This window comes from Artemia franciscana, chromosome 5 (genome assembly GCF_032884065.1).
Source record: "Artemia franciscana chromosome 5, ASM3288406v1, whole genome shotgun sequence".
Lineage (NCBI taxonomy): Eukaryota > Metazoa > Arthropoda > Branchiopoda > Anostraca > Artemiidae > Artemia > Artemia franciscana.
Window position 1 is genome coordinate 24,235,225 of NC_088867.1, and position 18,333 is coordinate 24,253,557.

At 35.3% G+C, this 18,333-nt stretch overlaps 1 protein-coding gene across 1 annotated transcript in view; it reads left to right on the forward strand.

Moving 5' to 3' along the window:
- Positions 1–18,333, forward strand: part of LOC136027140 (protein RRP5 homolog) — a 124,676-nt gene that overhangs the window by 15,688 nt on the left and 90,655 nt on the right. Inside the window, exon 2 of the mRNA XM_065704107.1 lies at positions 10,978–11,082. Within this exon, the coding sequence (XP_065560179.1) occupies positions 10,987–11,082 (96 nt within the window). The 5' untranslated portion in view covers positions 10,978–10,986. The remainder of the gene's footprint in view (positions 1–10,977; positions 11,083–18,333) is intronic.

Genomic DNA, 18,333 nt, shown 5'->3' on the forward strand with positions numbered 1-18,333 from the left:
TAAGTCATTAAGAATAGGAATAATTGAAGATGAAAAGCTGACGTTGGATAACGAAAAGATTGATCCGATGGACAGCTTCACTTACCTTGGTAGCAATATGAGTAAAAAAAACGGTGGAAGCAGTGAAGATGTTAAAAGTAGAATAGCCAAGGCTCATGGTTTTTTTTTTCGCAGTTGAAAAAAATCGCAAGAATAGGAAGATAAGTCTGCAAACCAAGATTAGACTATTAGAAGCTACAATGATGAGAGTGGTCAAATATGGCTTGGAAGCGTATGCGCTGCAAAAAGCGGATGAAGGTTTGCTAGATGTTTTCCAGAGGGATTGCCTATGGATTGTTCTGGTTATCTGGCTAACTGATCGTATTTCAAACAGTAGGCTGTACGAAAAGTGTGGTTCAATCCTGCTTTCTAGGGCAATAACGTTAGGTTTTCGTTCTGCTGATGAAGGATGGCAGATTGTCAAAGATTGTCCTTTTTGGCCAAACGTTTAGGGCTAAACAGAAAGCAGGCCGTCCGCGGTTGGTGTGAGAGGATGTCATAAACTAAAATATTAAGGAAATGGGACCTGCCTGGGAGCTTCTTGAGAGGGTGTACAGAGGGGGATTTTGAATAGACTGGGATGAGGGAGGACAGAGCATAGCTGTGTTAACTTCAGGTGGTTCGATGCTGTGGTGAGTTGTTAGTAGTATTAGTAGTAGCAATGAATATTATAAATATTTTAATAACAGATACTAAACTATTGAAAACATCAATTCCAGCCAGGAAGTATCACAGTTTCTGCCAATTTTTCATGTGGAGATGTTCCAGCGTAATTATCCGGGGGCTATTTTCCACGTGTTTTGATTTCTGAGAAATAATTTCCACAGAATGGGACATCTCTGGAGTGATCGAGAAACTGATTAAAAATTAAAATCTTATTCAAGTGAAGGAATGCTATGGAGTTTTTCAGGCTGAATCGTCTGCAAGTAATTTTACAAGGAGAGGGTATTCTCAGCGAGGATTGAACTGTCTGGAGGGAATTTGACGGGAGGAAGGTTTACTTTACGTTGGATGAAATTTCACCGAAACAGATTTCCGCGAGGGCGAGGGTTGCCCCTTCCATATATGAAGGGTGTCCCCTCCTTACCTTGCTCTTTACGCTAAAGTTTGACTGATTGTCCCTTTTTTTAAGGGCGTTTACTGAAACATGGAGACTTTTTGATTAGAATAGGAAGCTTTTTTAAAACTGATAACAGCTTTAGCGTAAAGAGTAAGGTAAAGAGGAGGGGGCAACATTTCATATAAGGAATAGATCTTCCAAAATTAATTCGCAAATTTTGTTTTTAGTTTTCATGTATATGGTGAGCCAAATCCGAACCTGAATTAGTTGAAAAACGTCCAGAAATTAAATGAATAAACATTTTTTTAATTGAAAGTAAGGAGCAACATTAAAACTTAAACGAACAGAAATTATTCAGAATATGAAAAGGGGCTGTCGCCTCCACAAAGCCTCACTCTTTGCGCTAATATTTTTATTGTTTTATAAAGTTGAGTTGTGACAAATAGTCAAACTTTAGCGTAAAGAGCGAAGTGTTGAGGAGGGAACAGCACCTTTCATACACGAAATAGCTTCTGTTGGTTTTAAGTTTTAGTGTCGTTCCTTACTTTTAGTTAAAAAACTTGTTTTTTTCATTTTCAGGCTGAATCGTCCGCAAGCAATTTTCCAGGTAGAGGGTATTCTCAGCGAGGATGGAACTGTCTGGAGGGAATTTGACAGGGGGGGGGGGGAAGGAATACGTTGGATGAAATTTCACAAACGAGGATTTCCGTGAGGGGGAGGGTTGCCCCTTCCATAGATGAAGGGTGTCCCCTCGTTACCTTGCTCTTTACGCTAAATTTTGACTGTGTGTCCCTTTTTTAAAAGCGTTTAATGAAAGACAGGGACTTTTTGATTAGAATATGAAGCTTTTTTAAAAGTGCTAACAGTTTTAGCGTAAAGAGTAAGGTAAAGAGGAGGGGGCAACCCTATATATAAGGAATAAATCTTCCAAAATTAATTCGCAAATTTTGTTTCTATTTTTCAAGTATACGGTGAGCCAATTTCGAACCTGCATTAGTTGAAAAACGTCCAGGAATTAAATGAAAAACAAGTTTTTTAATTGAAAGAAAGGAGCAACATTAAAATTATTCCATATATGAAAAGGGGTTGTTGCAATCTCAATGCCTCACTCCTTACGCTAAATTTTTTATTGTTTTATAAAGTAGAGTTGTGATAAGTAGTCAAACTTCAGCGTAAAGAGTGAGGTGTTGAGGAGGGAACAGCATCTTTCATATACGGAATAATTTCTGTTCGTTTTAAGTTTTAGTGTCGTTCATTACTTTCAGCAAAAAACTTGTTTTTTTTTTCATTTAATTCAAAAAAGAAAAGTCTATTGCCTATTGCTTAAACATAGCATTTGTTAAAGGGAAGTAAACAGACATTTTTTCGGGAAGCGAATTTTCTCTCAGGAAAATTTCAGTGATGGGCTGTGGGGGATAACCCCTCTTAAATACTTCGCTCTTTACGCGAAAGTATGACTTTGTATCCAAATCCTTTACGAACAAAAAGTAAAAACAAGGTTAGTTGAATTCGAATAAGATAGGTTTTTGAACATTCTTAATAATGTTAGCATTAAGAGCGAGGTATTGTTGGGGGGGGGGGTGTCCTCCCTCTGTTTTCTGTTCGTTTAATTTAAAATTTGTTATCCTTACTTTCAGTTGAAAAAAAACCTGCTTTTTTGTTTAATCGCGAAAAGGAACAAACGATTTTCAGGGGAAAACACTGAAATGCCAGTGATTTTGAATAGCCAAAAATAACCAGTAGGCCTAGTTTATTTTTCTTTATCCTGAGGCTTAGCCTCTGCAATTTCAAATCTAGATTTTTATGGTAAGCTTTTGTGTCATCGAAGCTTGGTTTTATGTTATTCAATGTTTAGAAGGAAAATTGCAATTTTCAATTAATTATTTTCAATTCTTTTTAATTACAATTTTTGTTATTGAACTTGGGCAAACCAAAGAGTTAATTAATTTGAGCAAAAAAAAAAAAAAAAAAAAAATGGTCAGAGACATTGAAATCATTGTAACAAACGTAGAAAGTGAAAACATCACTACATTGTTTTGTTCTGATCGCTTTTAATAACACAGAGAAATCTGGCTCCCCCCTCTATGAAAAATTCCTTCACCCACGAAAAATCCACGGTGGAAAGTTGTTTTGACGCAAAAACGCCCTCCCCCTTTCCAAGGGAATTCACCCAAGACAATTCCATTCTAGCCGAAAATTCCACCCAGAAAATGTCTTGCAGATGATCTGGAGTGAAGAATTTTTCTTAGCGCACTTTCATTTGAAAAAGACTTTAATTTCTGATTGTTTTTAAATTCATGCCGGTAATCCCTTTCTCGGTGGAAAATTTTCCCAGCAAAAAGGCAGCAAAACTGTTTTTTCCAGTAAAGGTTTTTTAGAGGGGGGGGGGGATACTAAAACTAAGAAAATTTTAATTTTTCTTAGAAAATTTTCTTAAGAAAATTTTTCTTAGCGCACTTTCATTTGAAAAAGACTTTAATTTCTGATTGTTTTTAAAATCATGCCGGTAATCCCTTTCTCGGTGGAAAATTTTCCCAGCAAAAAGGCAGCAAGAGTACTTTTTCCAGTAAAGGTTTATTAGGGGGGGGGGTACAAAAACCCAAAACGAACAGAGACTAAGTAACGAATCAGCAAATAAACATATAACATGTACTAATATAAACGAATAAATAAATTTTAAAAACAAAGCTTTAATTAAACATGCGAATCAAGATTGAAACGAACAAAAATCAACCAAAAAAGAGTATGGGTACCGCCTCCATCCCTAACTGTAAAAGTCTAAAACCTACTGCGTCATTGGCGCTTTACTGAAAATGGTGCTTTATTACAAACATTTCCTTACGTACTTATTACGACGTTGAAAATAAAAAATGAAATTATAGAAAAATCAAATTTTGAACTGATTGGCTTTTCAGTAGTCTATACCATTATATATATATATATATATATATATATATATATATATATATATATATATATATATATATATATATATATATATATATATATACTAGCTGTTGGGGTGGCGCTTCGCGCCACCCCAACACCTAGTTGGTGGGGCGCTTCGCGCCCCCCAAGCCCCCTCGCGCGTGTAAGTCGTTACGCGCCACATTAGTTACGCGCCATTGTAGTTGTGTCCCTGTGTCCCACCTGTGAATATAGATAGATTTATATATGTGTTTCAAACTACGTAAAAATTGCGAATATACAACATTTTTGGCTTTCCCACTACTGGGAGCTTTCCGTTTCCAATTGCCAGCAATTGATCTGAAAATGTTTCACCAGAGTCATCGTTTTGCAATCGGACACGCATATTTGTAGTTAATTTTAATATTTTTACGTGTGTCCATAAATTAGAATTTTTCAGGCAAGCATTCATTTCGTCTGCAGGAGTTAAACTACGTAAAAATTGCGAATATACAACATTCTTGGCTTTCCCATTGTCTATGCATATACAAAGCCGTATGCACTAATAATGACGTCATATACAAACGCTCTTTTCACAAACAAACAAACATGAAGATCTATACCACATTTTTCTAATGATTGACCTTGAACTTTGTTAATGGAGATTGCAAATGCTAATCGAATTGGGAATTGCAATCTTTTAAATTGAAAAAGCAGATCCGTTGGAATCATGGGAATGCAAGGAATAAGAACAGCCTCACCCTCAAAAGGCCCTGTCAAGATTGTGGCCTCTATTAGGTTTTCCATTGTTTTTTTTTAGGCAAGTCGCGTGCCATTGCAAAGCTTTGGTGGGTTGATATTTCTTAAAAGTATTATTGGTACGCCTATTTTTAGTTGTAGCACGTGTGGTGGAAACCCTGAAAGATCTATGGAATTTAAAAATTCAGATGGATAATTAACCGCTTCATTTGGTTCCAAAACTGTGTCGACTGACTTGCAAAGGACTGCCTGGTCTCGAATCTTGGTCAAAACAATATTGTTGATTTCGTGGACGTCTATATTTTTGGGTGCGAGAATCGCTCTTTCACTTAGCCATTTATTATTTTTATAATTTTTTAGAATATTCGGAAATACTTTTTCAATCAATTCATTTTTGGACGTCACTAAATTACAGAAATCAGCAGGTAGTTGTATACGTCCTGAAATTGAGTCTATCGTATCATAAATGTCTTTTTGTTCCGACGTTAACTTGGAAATGTTATTTTGTACATACGACAATAGATCACTCGTACTGTAACTTTGTTCACGATCCAATTCTACACATGTCGAAACAGCAACGATACGGTTAGGTGAAGGCATTCCCAAATCCTGAAGAGGTTTGTTTGCCATACGTACGCACAAATCTTCTATAATAACTAAAGTGTAGTTATAAATTTCTGATGTAAAATCAAAAGTCATATCTGACGTCTCTAACTGTTTTCGATGGAGTATATCTTCGGACATTTTTTACTTATATTTTTCCCATAACTCTGTAGGAGCTGATGGAGAGCAAGTGCACGAATTTGACTTGGGGTTGACGTTTCGCACGCGTCATTGATGCAGTTATCCCAGTGTTGGTCATTCTCCAATAAATTCAGAGCTTGGCATGCACTACGGTAAGTGTCATGTATAGTACCGTTTACAGTTCTCAAATACTCAAAGGATGTCGGACCAGGTACATTCACCAAAAGCAGGCGTAGAAAGAAGCATTCATGTTGATTGGGCTGAACGGTGTAGAGTCTTCCTATCGTGGTATCTTTGAAGATGGTAGGTTGGCCGTAAACCCACTGGTTATCTACTTCGATGGTGGTACCGTTGCCATTGTAGGTTCTTCAGTCATTTTACAATTAGAAATTTCTCTTTCAACGTTCTTCTTACAATTAAAAATTTGTCTTTGAACGATATTCTTAAATACCTGTGTCCTGGTCGTCATTTATATTCCCTGTGTCCCGGTCGTCATTTGTGTCTCGGTATCCCAGTCTGTAATTTCTCTTTGAGTGTCCCGGTCGTTATTTATATTCCCTCTGTCCCGGTCGTCATTTGTGTCCCGGTCTGTAATTTCTCTTTGAGTGTTTTTTCTTTTTAGTAATTTTTAGTTTTTTTACATTTTTTCTTTTTTCAGTTTTCTTTTTCTTCTTTATTTTTCAGCTTCACTATGAAATACATATCTCCCAACCTTTGTTTTTTTTAACTAAAATCTGGTAGGCATTGATGACCTTATCCAAGTCAAAATCCCAAACCCAATCATCATCGCTATCATTTTCAGTTTTGATATGTTTTGACTCTCGCTGTCCAGGTGGATCTATATATCTATCTATATATATAAAAATTAGTTGTCTGTCTGTCTGTCTGTGGATCAGGGGACGTCATGTTTCTGTGTTGACTGACGTCATGAAATTAGTTGTCAGTTGACGTCATGTTTCTGTGTCGGCTGACGTCATGAAATTAGTTGTCGTCATTTTTGCTTTGACGGTGACGTCATTCAAGTTATATAAGACATATGTTCACGTAGAAATCTATTAATGTTTAAGTTTACAATGACTGATGAAGATGCTCAAAGAGTCTATGCCAAAAAACTTGCTGCTGATAGTTCCTCGGCACGCTTTCTTTTCTGACTTTCTCTATCAGCAGCAAGTTTTTTGGCATAGACTCTTTGAGCATCTTCATCAGTCATTGTAAACTTAAACATTAATAGATTTCTACGTGAACATATGTCTTATATAACTTGAATGACGTCACCGTCAAAGCAAAAATGACGGCAACTAATTTCATGACTTAATTTCAGAACTTAATTTCTGTGTTGACTGACGTCATGAAATTAGTTGTCGTCATTTTTGTTATGACGATGCTTAGTATATTGTAAAACACATTAATTTGGTTAATAATATACCATTTAAAACACCAAAATGAACATGCTGGAGTAGTCACTCGGTGAGAGAGGGTGTCAGAACGGAGAATGAAGGTCCCAGGTTCAAATCCTGGTTAGGCTAAAAAAGGTAAAAATCTAAAAACTAAAAAAAAAGAACTGAAAAAACTAAAAAAGGCAAAAACTACAAAAAAACTAAAAACTAATAAAAAAAAATTAAGAATAAAAATAAAAAAAATAAAAAAGATAAAAACTAAAAAAAAAGTAAAAAGAAAAAACGAAAAAAACTAAAAAAGCTAAAAAAAAGGTAAAAACCAATAAAAAACTGAAAAGAAAAAAAGGAATAAAAACTAAAAAAATTGTCATCTAAAAAACTAAAAAAAACTAAAAAAGGTAAAAACTAAAAGAACTAAAAAGAAAAAAAAACTAAAAAAAGGAAAAAAACTGAAAAATAAAGGAGAAAAAGAAAACTAAAAAAATATAAATAAAAATAAAAAAACTAAAAAGATAAAAACTTCAAAAAAAAACTAAAAAGAAAAAAGAAAAAAACTAAAAAACCTAAAAAAAGGTCAAAACCAATAAAAAAAAACTAAAAGGAAAAAAAGCGAAAAAATTAAAAATTTATTTCATCATATACCAATTCAAAAACGAATGTATACCGGGATGACGACCGGGACACAGGGAATATAAATGACACAACTACAACGGGGACGCCGGAGGGCACAGGGGGATATAAATGACGACCGGGACACCGGGACACAAGGAATATAAATGACGCCCGGGACACTCAAAGAGAAATCAGAGACTGGGACACCGGGACACAAATGACGACCGGGACACAGGGAATATAAATGACGACCGGGACACAGGGACATAACTACAAAGGGGACGCCGGGGTGCACAGGGGGATATATAAATGACGATGGCGACTCAGGGAATGGTCGATTAGCAATCACCATCAACAAAGCTCAAGGGCAATCATTAGAATCATGAGGTATAGATCTGAATACGGATTGTTTTCCCATTGACCATTATATGTTGCATGTTCAAGAGTCGGTAAACCTGACAATCTATTTATATGCACAGACAATGGGACAGCAAAGAATGTTGTATATTCGCAAGTTTTACGTATTTAAAAACATATATATATATATATATATATATATATATATATATATATATATATATATATATATATATATATATATATATATATATATATATATATATATATATATATATATATATATATATATATATATATATATATATATATATATATCTATATTCACAGGTGGAACATAGGGACACAACTACAATGGCGCGTAACTAATATGGCGCGTAACGACTTACGTTCGCGGGGGGGCTTGGGGGGGGCGCGAAGCGCCACCCCAACAGCTAGTATATATATATATATATATATATATATATATATATATATATATATATATATATATATATATATATATATATATATATATATATATATATATATATATATATATTTATATATCAAATATTTCGTTTAACCTTACTTCTTCCCAAGATTGTTCAAGACAAATTTAGTTTCACTACAAACAGGAATTTAGCTACTGCCTCTTTTCCTTGAAAAATCTAAAGCCTACTCGTCATTTGCGCCTCCCCTGAAAGCGAATTATATTACAAATATTCTACAAAAATAAAACTACAAAATTGCCTGTAGCCACGATATTTTGCATCGACAGCATTTTTTTTATCTTTCTGTTTTTTTTTCTCCCCAGCTTGCAGGGCACTGGAAAATCATAGAGAGCTATTTAATGGCTCATTTGGAAGGAAATTGCTGCATTTAAAAATATTTTGTATTTAACAAAACAATTTTCAATATAAATTTTTTTTTTGCTCAAAACTGAATTTTCATATGCAAGATTCTTTTATATTTCTATATCTTTTCCATGTATGGCATAAAAAATGAATGTAATACTATAATACTAATAATAACAATAATAATAATTTGCTTATGCCCTCTATACATACATGGATGTACACAGAGGAGTCCAGGAATTAAATGAAAAGAAAATTAAAAAATACAAAATTACACTTTTAACTTGTCGTTAACTCAAGCATTGGTCAAGAGGCATGAGCTATATATTAATTTTTTCTCAGACCAATGGGGGGGCAACTTCCCCCTCCAAATGACGCCCCTGGCTATAATAATCATGTTAGTAAATAATTTCTGAGACTACACTGACTAATCATGATAAAACATAAAATCGTGAAGAAAAGAAGAAAACGAGGACAATAAACAGCCAATGAAAAAGTTCAAAATTATGCAAATATTTTGGTCAAGACCTTTGCTTGACCGTCCTCAGTGCAGAATAAAACTAATAAAAATTCAACAAAAAACTGAAGATTATCAGTATGATTTTCAAAAAAGGAGAAGTACCTAGATATTTTCGTAAAACTTGAACTGAACTTCTTTTACAGAAAGCTAATAAGAGTTTGAATTTAAGCAAAGATGCATTAGCTGAATTTTTATAGTAAGCAAATTTCATAGAATGATGTTACTTATTAGACCAAGAAATAAGCTACTGTACACACAGCTTTGAGAGATATACAGTGTGGTGATGGGAAGGGGAGAGGGTTTGTCATACATATATCTGCTCTAAGTTTAATCATTGAGGAGTGTTTGAATAATCACACCCCTTTAGTCCTTTTTTACCCCTTTATGTTAATTTATTTGATGGACTTTGTTCTTAAAAAAACTGCGTCCTATAGTAAAGGTTATGGGAGAACATAGTATTAAATGTATTAAAACTCTCCTAGAGATGTTGGTGATTTCAGTGTCTTAGATAATAATGTTTGGAAAATAAATGAAGTTTTGGATGTTTAGTTAGTTCAGGGTACAAATATAGGTTAAACATTACTATTATTACTAAGCTGCATTATTATTATTACTATTACTATGCTGCGTACTATTATGTATGCATTACTATTATTACTAAGCATTACTATTACTAAGCTGCTTAACCTACGAGTAGATGAGAGGAAGAAAAGATGTGAGTTAAGAAGAAATTCAATCAAGTGGATATCTTCACTTAGTATTGGCAGTAAAGTTTTACAATGTAGTGAAGATGTAATCAGTAATGTATAGAGAAATATAGGAAACAGTTTGCAATATGGGTGCTGAGGGGAGAAACTTCCTGTTGCAGATATGATAATTTATCTTTGAACATTAGATTTCGACCAACAATGGTAGAAGTGATCCAACACTATGTTAATATTGGCCCTTAGACTTTGAATGTTGCTAGTAGTTTTCACGTTTAATTTCTGTTAAACCTTACGATGACGTTTGTAAACCTGAATTGTACTTGCATATGCTTGCCAAAAAACGTTTCAGCTGGCTTCTGTTACTTAACACCAATGTTGATAATGGTTCTGGTGGTAAATGCAATTTCACTTTGCCACCTGCACAGCACAATCTTGGAGTTTCGGTCTTTGATTTTAATGCCCTTCAAAATTTGCATAAATTGTCTTTTTTTTTCAATAACAACAAAACGATAAAAACTGTGTCATACTCAATATCATAATGGAACAGAGAAAAATTCAAATCAGCATGCATTGCCCAATGGATTTGAACCTCGCATGCTCGATTAGTTGGCAGTCTTGCTCTCCATCAGTCACTTGTCACTGTTCCATTCGAATAGGTTTGAGCAGTACATAATCAATTAGTACGCAGTCTTGATTCTCTTTGATCTTCTATTTCATTGCATTGGGTTTGAGCAGTGTGTAGTCAATTAGTTCACAGTCTTGATTCTCTTTTCTCTTGTTTCATTTGAACAGGTTTGAGCAGTGTGTAATGATTGGTTCCCAATCTTGATTCTGTTTCCTCTTTTGTTTATAAACTTGTTGTGCCTTTTTCTTTTTTACTTCGGTTTTAGATCGACTAAGTTGAATTCTGCTTGGGGGGACATTACGAAATCTTTTAATATTAGAACTAAAATTATACTCTGAAATTGAAAAATGAATAGCAAATAAACGGGATCTGACAAATACTTAAGACAGATATATTCCCATTTTATTTTTTTAGGTCAGCAAAATGTCCCTTGACTTTCCAAGAGGAGGAAGTGAAGCTATTGTGGCTGCCCGAAAAAAGAATTTCGGAAAGAGACCAAAGTCTGGTAATCTATTTAAGGTATGTTTTTAAAATTAAAGTTTTTATTTTTATCGTTATTTTCAATATTAGAATGACAATTAAATATTATGTCTAATATACTACTTCAGATAAAAAAGTTCTTGGCACCAATTACTCTTAATAACGTGTTACCCCCCCCCCCAAACACACAAATAACTTCCTTTTAATGGAGGAAGGATACGGGAAAAATGATCAAACCTTGGGGGAATTATCACCTATTTTTTTTTCTTACATCATAACGTTCAGAAAAATCAGCTTAATTACTCACACGTCCACAAAAAAAAAATCCACCCGAATCTCCTTGCCCAAGTATCGCAAATTTGTCTCTGAAGGGGGAAAATCGATTTTTCTGTTTAGAAGTATTTTGGAGTTTAACTGATCATTCCCATCAAATAAAACATGCTGACTCCAAATCTGAATTCAGGCTGTCATTTTTCCGCACCACAATGCGAATTTCCACCCTAAAAGGACGAGGAGTGCTAAAACTGGAAATCAAGAGGTGTTGGATTGTTTGGTCATTTCCAGTGAAGTCAATGATGGCGAATTCGAAAATCAAGTTAAAAACTTGATTCTATGTATTTAAGTGCCTCATCTTACCTAAAACGGTTGTGAAAGTTAACCTACATGAACTAGTTATTTTAATAAATTTTATGTTGATTCATTAATTTTTATTGAGCTAGGAATGCCGTCTTAGAATATGAGTCTTGAACAGTTTAATTTCAAATCAGCATTCCAGAATCCTCTTCCCCCTCCAGTTAGTGGTTTCCACTCCTTAGTGCTACTCTTTTGGTGATCTAATTAGTGGGGCCATCTACCATAGCACTATGAAATAGTATGCGCTTCTTCTGTAGAGCATATCTTATCTGAAGAAAAGTTTATCTATGAAACAGTTCATAGTGCAAAAGAAGGATTATCCGAGTCCAGAACTGGCCGTTTTTGGTTTCAGTATTTGGACCTATTTGAAATCATGAGAAAGATCCTGAGAGCTGAACAAAGTGGCGAACTTGAGCCTTATCTACAGTCGTTGTTAGTAATGCTTCCTTAATTTGCTGGTTCTGGTCCCAATTTTTGCACATAGTCTACTTGGCTGTTCGTGCAGTCAATTATTCAGTTGAGGAAAGGCAACCCAGAGCAGTACAGAATTTTCTCTTGATTTTGTGATCAAACAGACGTGAATAAGAAAGTATGAAAACGAGCGGCGATCTGACGAGAGGTAGAGGCGTGACTGAATTGCAGCGGACAATTTAGGTATCTTCTGTTTCTACTTTGGTTCTTATTAACCAGTTTGGTTCTCATCAAACAATGGGAAATTTTCAAAACTTAAAGACCTTTCCCCAGGGACTTTGGGGGTCGTTTTATCTGTAAAGGCATAGTTATTAGACTAATCAACTAAGGTGAACAAAATGGCTATCTTAGAATTTTGATCAAACTACTTTGGTGAAGAAAGGGGCATGGGAGGGGGCTAGCTGCCCTCCAATCTTTTTGGTCACTTAAAAGGGGCACTAGAACTTTTAATTTCTATTCAAATTAGCTGTCTCTCGATGTTATAGAACCACTGATTTGATGAGATTCGTTATCATTCTTTCGGAAAAAAAAAATACAAAGTTCCACATTTCAGAGGCAACACTATAGCGTTGCCTATAATAAAGGCCATACGGTTCCTAATGTTTTATTATTTATTTGTTATTGTAATGGTAACAACAGCTGCCACCAGATATTTGCGTGGAAATGGTGCTGCACCACTTATTGTAGTGGAACCAAATATTGTAATGGAAAGGCTGGCGGCCACCACTACTGTAACGCAAATATAGGGTATGGTAATATCCTATTACGGTATATCCTGTTCCAGGGTCTGGTAACATGATCGAAAGGTCAAACGAGCCAAACTCCAGGCCAGGGGTGTCAAAATTAACCATGACTTGATGCCCACTTAATTGGACTAATTGTCTTGGCTTTTTCTACAATTAGCCACGACTTGACTTGCCCACAACTATTCCATTTTTAATTCACCTGTAATATTTCCAGCTATTTCTTTGGAGGGTTAACGGACCCTCTGTCGATACACTGATGACGGTATTTCTCGTAGACTCTTTTCCCATCCTGCCTGGGCTCCTGGAAAAAATAATCTACACGGTTGTAGAAAATAACTCCAAAGATGACATGTGTTCTTCCAAAGATGGCTGAAACACACATCTATAAACTCCGAAGACAGACTCCCTAAACAGAGTTTCAATGCAGACTGAAAGCTAAATGACTAGTTCTATGCAACGAGCTTTACGTAGGGGTGAACCTACGATTGGCCCTGACCAATCCGGTAAACTAAGTTATTTTGAATAATATTATCTTTCAGTGGCCCATATCGGCTGAACAAAAATGATTTTAACCAAAGCTTTTACCTATTTCATTTATCTGAAAAAAGAAAAGAACAAGGGTTGGAAACCCAACACCCCCTCCCCCCTGTAAGATAAATGACCACCCGCGCGCCGCGCTGGTCCACCCTTACAAACATAAACACTGAACTTCAACTTTACAAAATCCTTTTGTCTTTTCTCTTCCACCAACGTCTGTGTTGCTGCTTTCACCGCTTGGCTCTGGATCTGTCCCCATCCACACGTTCGTACAATATCTGAAAAAAAAAACATACAACATTGTGTTTCATACAACATGACTTGCCGTTAAGGATTGAAGTTTAACCTTTCAGAGGGAGCAAAAGAAATTTGAATGCGATTTGTATTACCCGAAAATAACAATTAGTTTGATCTGAGGGGGAAAGACGGCAGAACGCCGAAGGGCCAAGGGAGGTCAGCATGAGGCTGAGAAAAAGTAAAACATGTACTCGAAAGAATGTATGGCGTAGATGCATTTTGTAGATTATTTCTATAAAACATTTCTACAATAAGATGCATACGTTGGATTGTTTCACGACTGCATTGCGTGGACTTGCTATTACAGAGAAAGGTCGCTGATTGCATTTCACCTGGGTTACTTGTTTTCATATTGTCAGGCATATCGCCAAGTGCATTGGTTTCAACAAATATTGTAATATACTGTCAATTAGGATCCGTGCGTTAAAGACCACTGTTTAGCGCCGTACGGACTTAGCACAGCCCTTGCTTAAAGACAAGTTCACTTTTCTTCAAGTTTTTTTTTCACTTCATACTTTTGCGGTTTATTTTTGCCACCTTAATATGCCGAAGTTTAAGCAGTTCGACTTGGTTTTAGTCAACTTCGCAGGATATTCTCTCTGGCCATCAAGAGTAATGAAAGTTACAACTGAGAGTAACGGTGATTCCAAATACCTTGTTTTCTGCTACGGTCAGCATAGTGAATATATAGTCGCTGAGTCAAATATCACGTCCGAAAAGGCTTAATTTCAACAGGCCTAAAAAAAACAAATAAAAAAGAGTGGATAAAGCTTTCGCTGAGCTAGAGTCGATGTCTGATATATACCGTTAAAGTAAAACTTTCGCCGCTATTAATCTTACTATTGCTGACCCTGAACCTGCGACTTCAGCCCTACTTGGCCAAGTGACTACGGTGCAGGCTGAGTTGGAAAAAACGAAGTTGAGTCTAAGAAATAATATAGCCTGTAAGGTAGCGGAAATGGTTATTGGCGGTGGCTCTGTGGATACAATTGTCGTGTGGATACAACTGTGGATACAATACACTTGACGATTATGTCCGAGAAGTTCTGCTCGATAGTCAGCGTATTTAAACGCTAAAGTCAGCGGAAGCAAAATACAAGCGTATTTTGCTTCCGACAGAACATGATCAGCGCTGATGGTTCTAGTAAAGTAGCTCCCATAATGGTGAAGTTTCGGAGCAAAAATACTGTCCGAAGAGTCTTCAAAGAGAAATCAAAATTAGCGCGTACCGGTGTACATATCACTGAGGCTCTAACAAAGCGCCGAAGAGACACTTTGAACATGGCGAGAGACAAATTTGATGTGAAGCATGGTTGGACAGATCATGGTAATATTCTTGTGAAAAGGCCAAGCGACCCTTCCGTTCACAGAATCAGGTCACTTTTTGATTATGTTTGATTTTGTTAATTAATCTTGTGACTGGTTAATATTTTCTTCATTCGTATGGCTTCCTCAGGTCATTTTTTTGTTTTTTCTTTCCATAGTTATGGTTCATCCCGATGTGTAATCCTTTTACAGGCTTTTCTTTTGTAATAGTTCTAGGTAAAGATTTGTTTTTTGTTCATCTGGTGATTTAAATGGACTCCAAGTAAAATCTGCTTTTGTCAATATTTTAAGTCGTGAGAGACGCCTTTGCGAGCTCGAAAATAATCCTTTTATTTTATAATTTTATAATCGTCTACAGTCTGATGTTGTCGGTTTATGCGAGACTTTTTTGATTCTGGCAATGAAATGCTATTAGATATCCATGGCTACAAAATGGAACATAAACCGCTGCAAGATGGCTAAAGGAGGTTTTGCCATGTATATATTTAGTAATTTGCATTACTGCTTGCGGGATGACTTATCAAGGAATTTTGAAGGTACCTTTGAGTCATAATTTATAGAAATTAGAGTTAATGGTGTTAATCTAATCATAGGCCATATTTATCGTTCTCCTAGTGGCGCGGTTTCGTTGTTTCTTCGGAATCTTGAGGAAATACTTGACATAATACTGAAACGTCCATATCAGCTAATCATAATGAGTGACCTTAATATAAATTTCATGGATTCAAATTCTTCGGCTTCAGTTGGTTTTCTTTTAACCATACTTGCTGCAGGAGCTCTACCAACTACATCCATCCCCAGACGAGTAACTAATGTTACAGCTTATTTGATTGACAATATGTTCTGTACGCTTAGCTTGAAGGAAAATTCAATTTTAGTTAATGATATCTCCGATCATTTCCCAATATATTCTCGTTTCAGCTTTAAACAGGGAAAGAATAACCGGGCTCAAGTGTTTGATTCCTATTCTATTGGGTTTGGTGAGACAGGGTTATCTCTTCTTGGATCTAAATTGGGTGAAAATTCGTGGAGCTTGTTTGGCAATGATAAGGATTTTTCTTTTTTATTTGGGTCCTTTTATGGAACCATAAAAGAGGCTATTCTTAGCATTTGTAAAGTACCACCTTCTAATCGCAGGTCTAAAAGGATTGTTCCTCTAAACCCATGGATGACATCCGGACTTCTCAAAAGCTGGAGAAGGAAAAATAATCTCGGGAGGTCTTATAAATGCACTATACTTTCAGCGAGTGCTATTCGTCTTTGTCAATTCAAGATTTACCGGAATATATAATTCCTTGTGTAGAAAAGCCAAATCTCTCTATCATCCAAATAATTTTGCTGTGCGTAGCAATGATATTTGTTAAACTTGGAAGGTAATAAATTATTTGCTTGAACCCGGTTCTCAATCTAGCTCTTTACCTATGAGTCTGGTCATTGGTAATGAAGCTGCAGAGGGTGAGCTTAGAAGCATTCAGCTCATTCTTCGCTAGTATTGGTAAGAATATTGCTTCCACGGCTACTTTATCTCGGCCTAAGCCGGACTTTAGGTTTTACCTCGGGCCGTATTGTGTTAAGTCTATGTTTCTGTAGCCAGTAACAGTAAGTGAAATTACTAAAAGTGTTAATGGCTTGAAAAACTCGTCCTCATCTGGGCCTAATTCTATTCCTATTAAGGTAGTTAAATCTATTTTTCCTTCAATAGTTGTGCCTCTGACAAAACCTCTGTTCTGTATAAGGTGGACCAAGATATGGTCCAGCAAATTATCGACCAATTTCGATCTTGTCAGTATTTAGTAAAATCTTCGAAAAGACTATGCTTTCTCGTCTCCTAACTTTTCTAAAATCTAAAAAATTTCTTCATGATTTTCAATTTGGTTTCCGAATGAAGCACTCCACTGAACATGCCTGTATGACCCTTTTGAATTCTATACATTCTGCATTAGATTCGGGATTAATACCGGCTACTGTATTCCTGGATAATCATAAGGCATTCGATTCCTTAACCGATAAAATTCTTCTATCGAAGATGCCTCATTTTGACATTAGGAGTAATGTATTTTTCTTGGTTTCAATCTTATTTGATTGACAGGTTAATTTCTGGCAATCCACTTTTCCGTTCACCCTCGCTTGTGAATTTTGGCGTACCTCAGAGATCAGTTTTCGGGCCTGTGCTATTTTTGATTTATGTAAATGATCTCTTTATGCAGTAAAAAAGCAGAAACTTATTAATTGCTGTTGACTCTGTAATCCTAAGCCTTTCCTTGCAATAGTACTATCTATAGTTCGCAATCTTCTGATATCCTTGTTTGTTTTGCTGATAACATCACGCTTGGCACTTCGGGAAATCGTGAATCTGAGCTTCGATTAAATTTGCAAAATATGTTTGAGAGAGTAATTTTATGGTTTGATGCTAATTATCTTGCCCTAAATTTTTCCAAGTCCAGTTTTTTTTTATATTTTCGCATGTTCCTCAGATTTATCTCCCGTTATCAAAATTTCACCAGCTAAATGGGATAATTCATAGATCTAAAGATCGATAGGTTCGTTTTTTGGGCATTCTTGTTGATGAAAGCTTGACTTTCAAACGTCACATTGATCAAAATGCAGATATGCAGGAGTCTTGGTATTTTAAGGAAATTTAAACATATTTCCCCTGTATAAATTTTGAAATCCTTTTTCACTACTTGATCCAATCTTATGTTTCTTACTGTCCAATATTATAGATGTCAACTTTTCCTTCATTGTTTAGACCACTTTCCAAGATTTACAATAAAGCTAGAAACCTCATTAAGGAAACTAGTCGTTCAAGTGTTATCCCATTACTTGATCTCTAGTCACTGTATATTCTTTCGTGTGCATGCTTTACTTTTTCTCAGCTTCATGGTGACCTCCCCCATCTCCTAAATCTTCCGCTATCTTTTAACCTTTAATCAGAATAATTGTAATCTTCGCAATACCAAAAATCATATTCAAGTTTCTTTTACTCCTTGTGTAAGGTCAGAATTTAATACTATAATTAAAATTCACATTTTGTGGAATAAGTTGCCCGAATATGCTTGAAAGTGCCAGTCATTAGGTTTGTTAAAAAAAATATTAAAAATTCTTTGGCTTCTTACAAGTTATTTCATCTAATTTTTTTTCATTTATATATATATATATATATATATATATATATATATATATATATATATATATATATATATATATATATATATATATATATATATATATATATATATATATATATATATATATATATATATATATATATATATATATA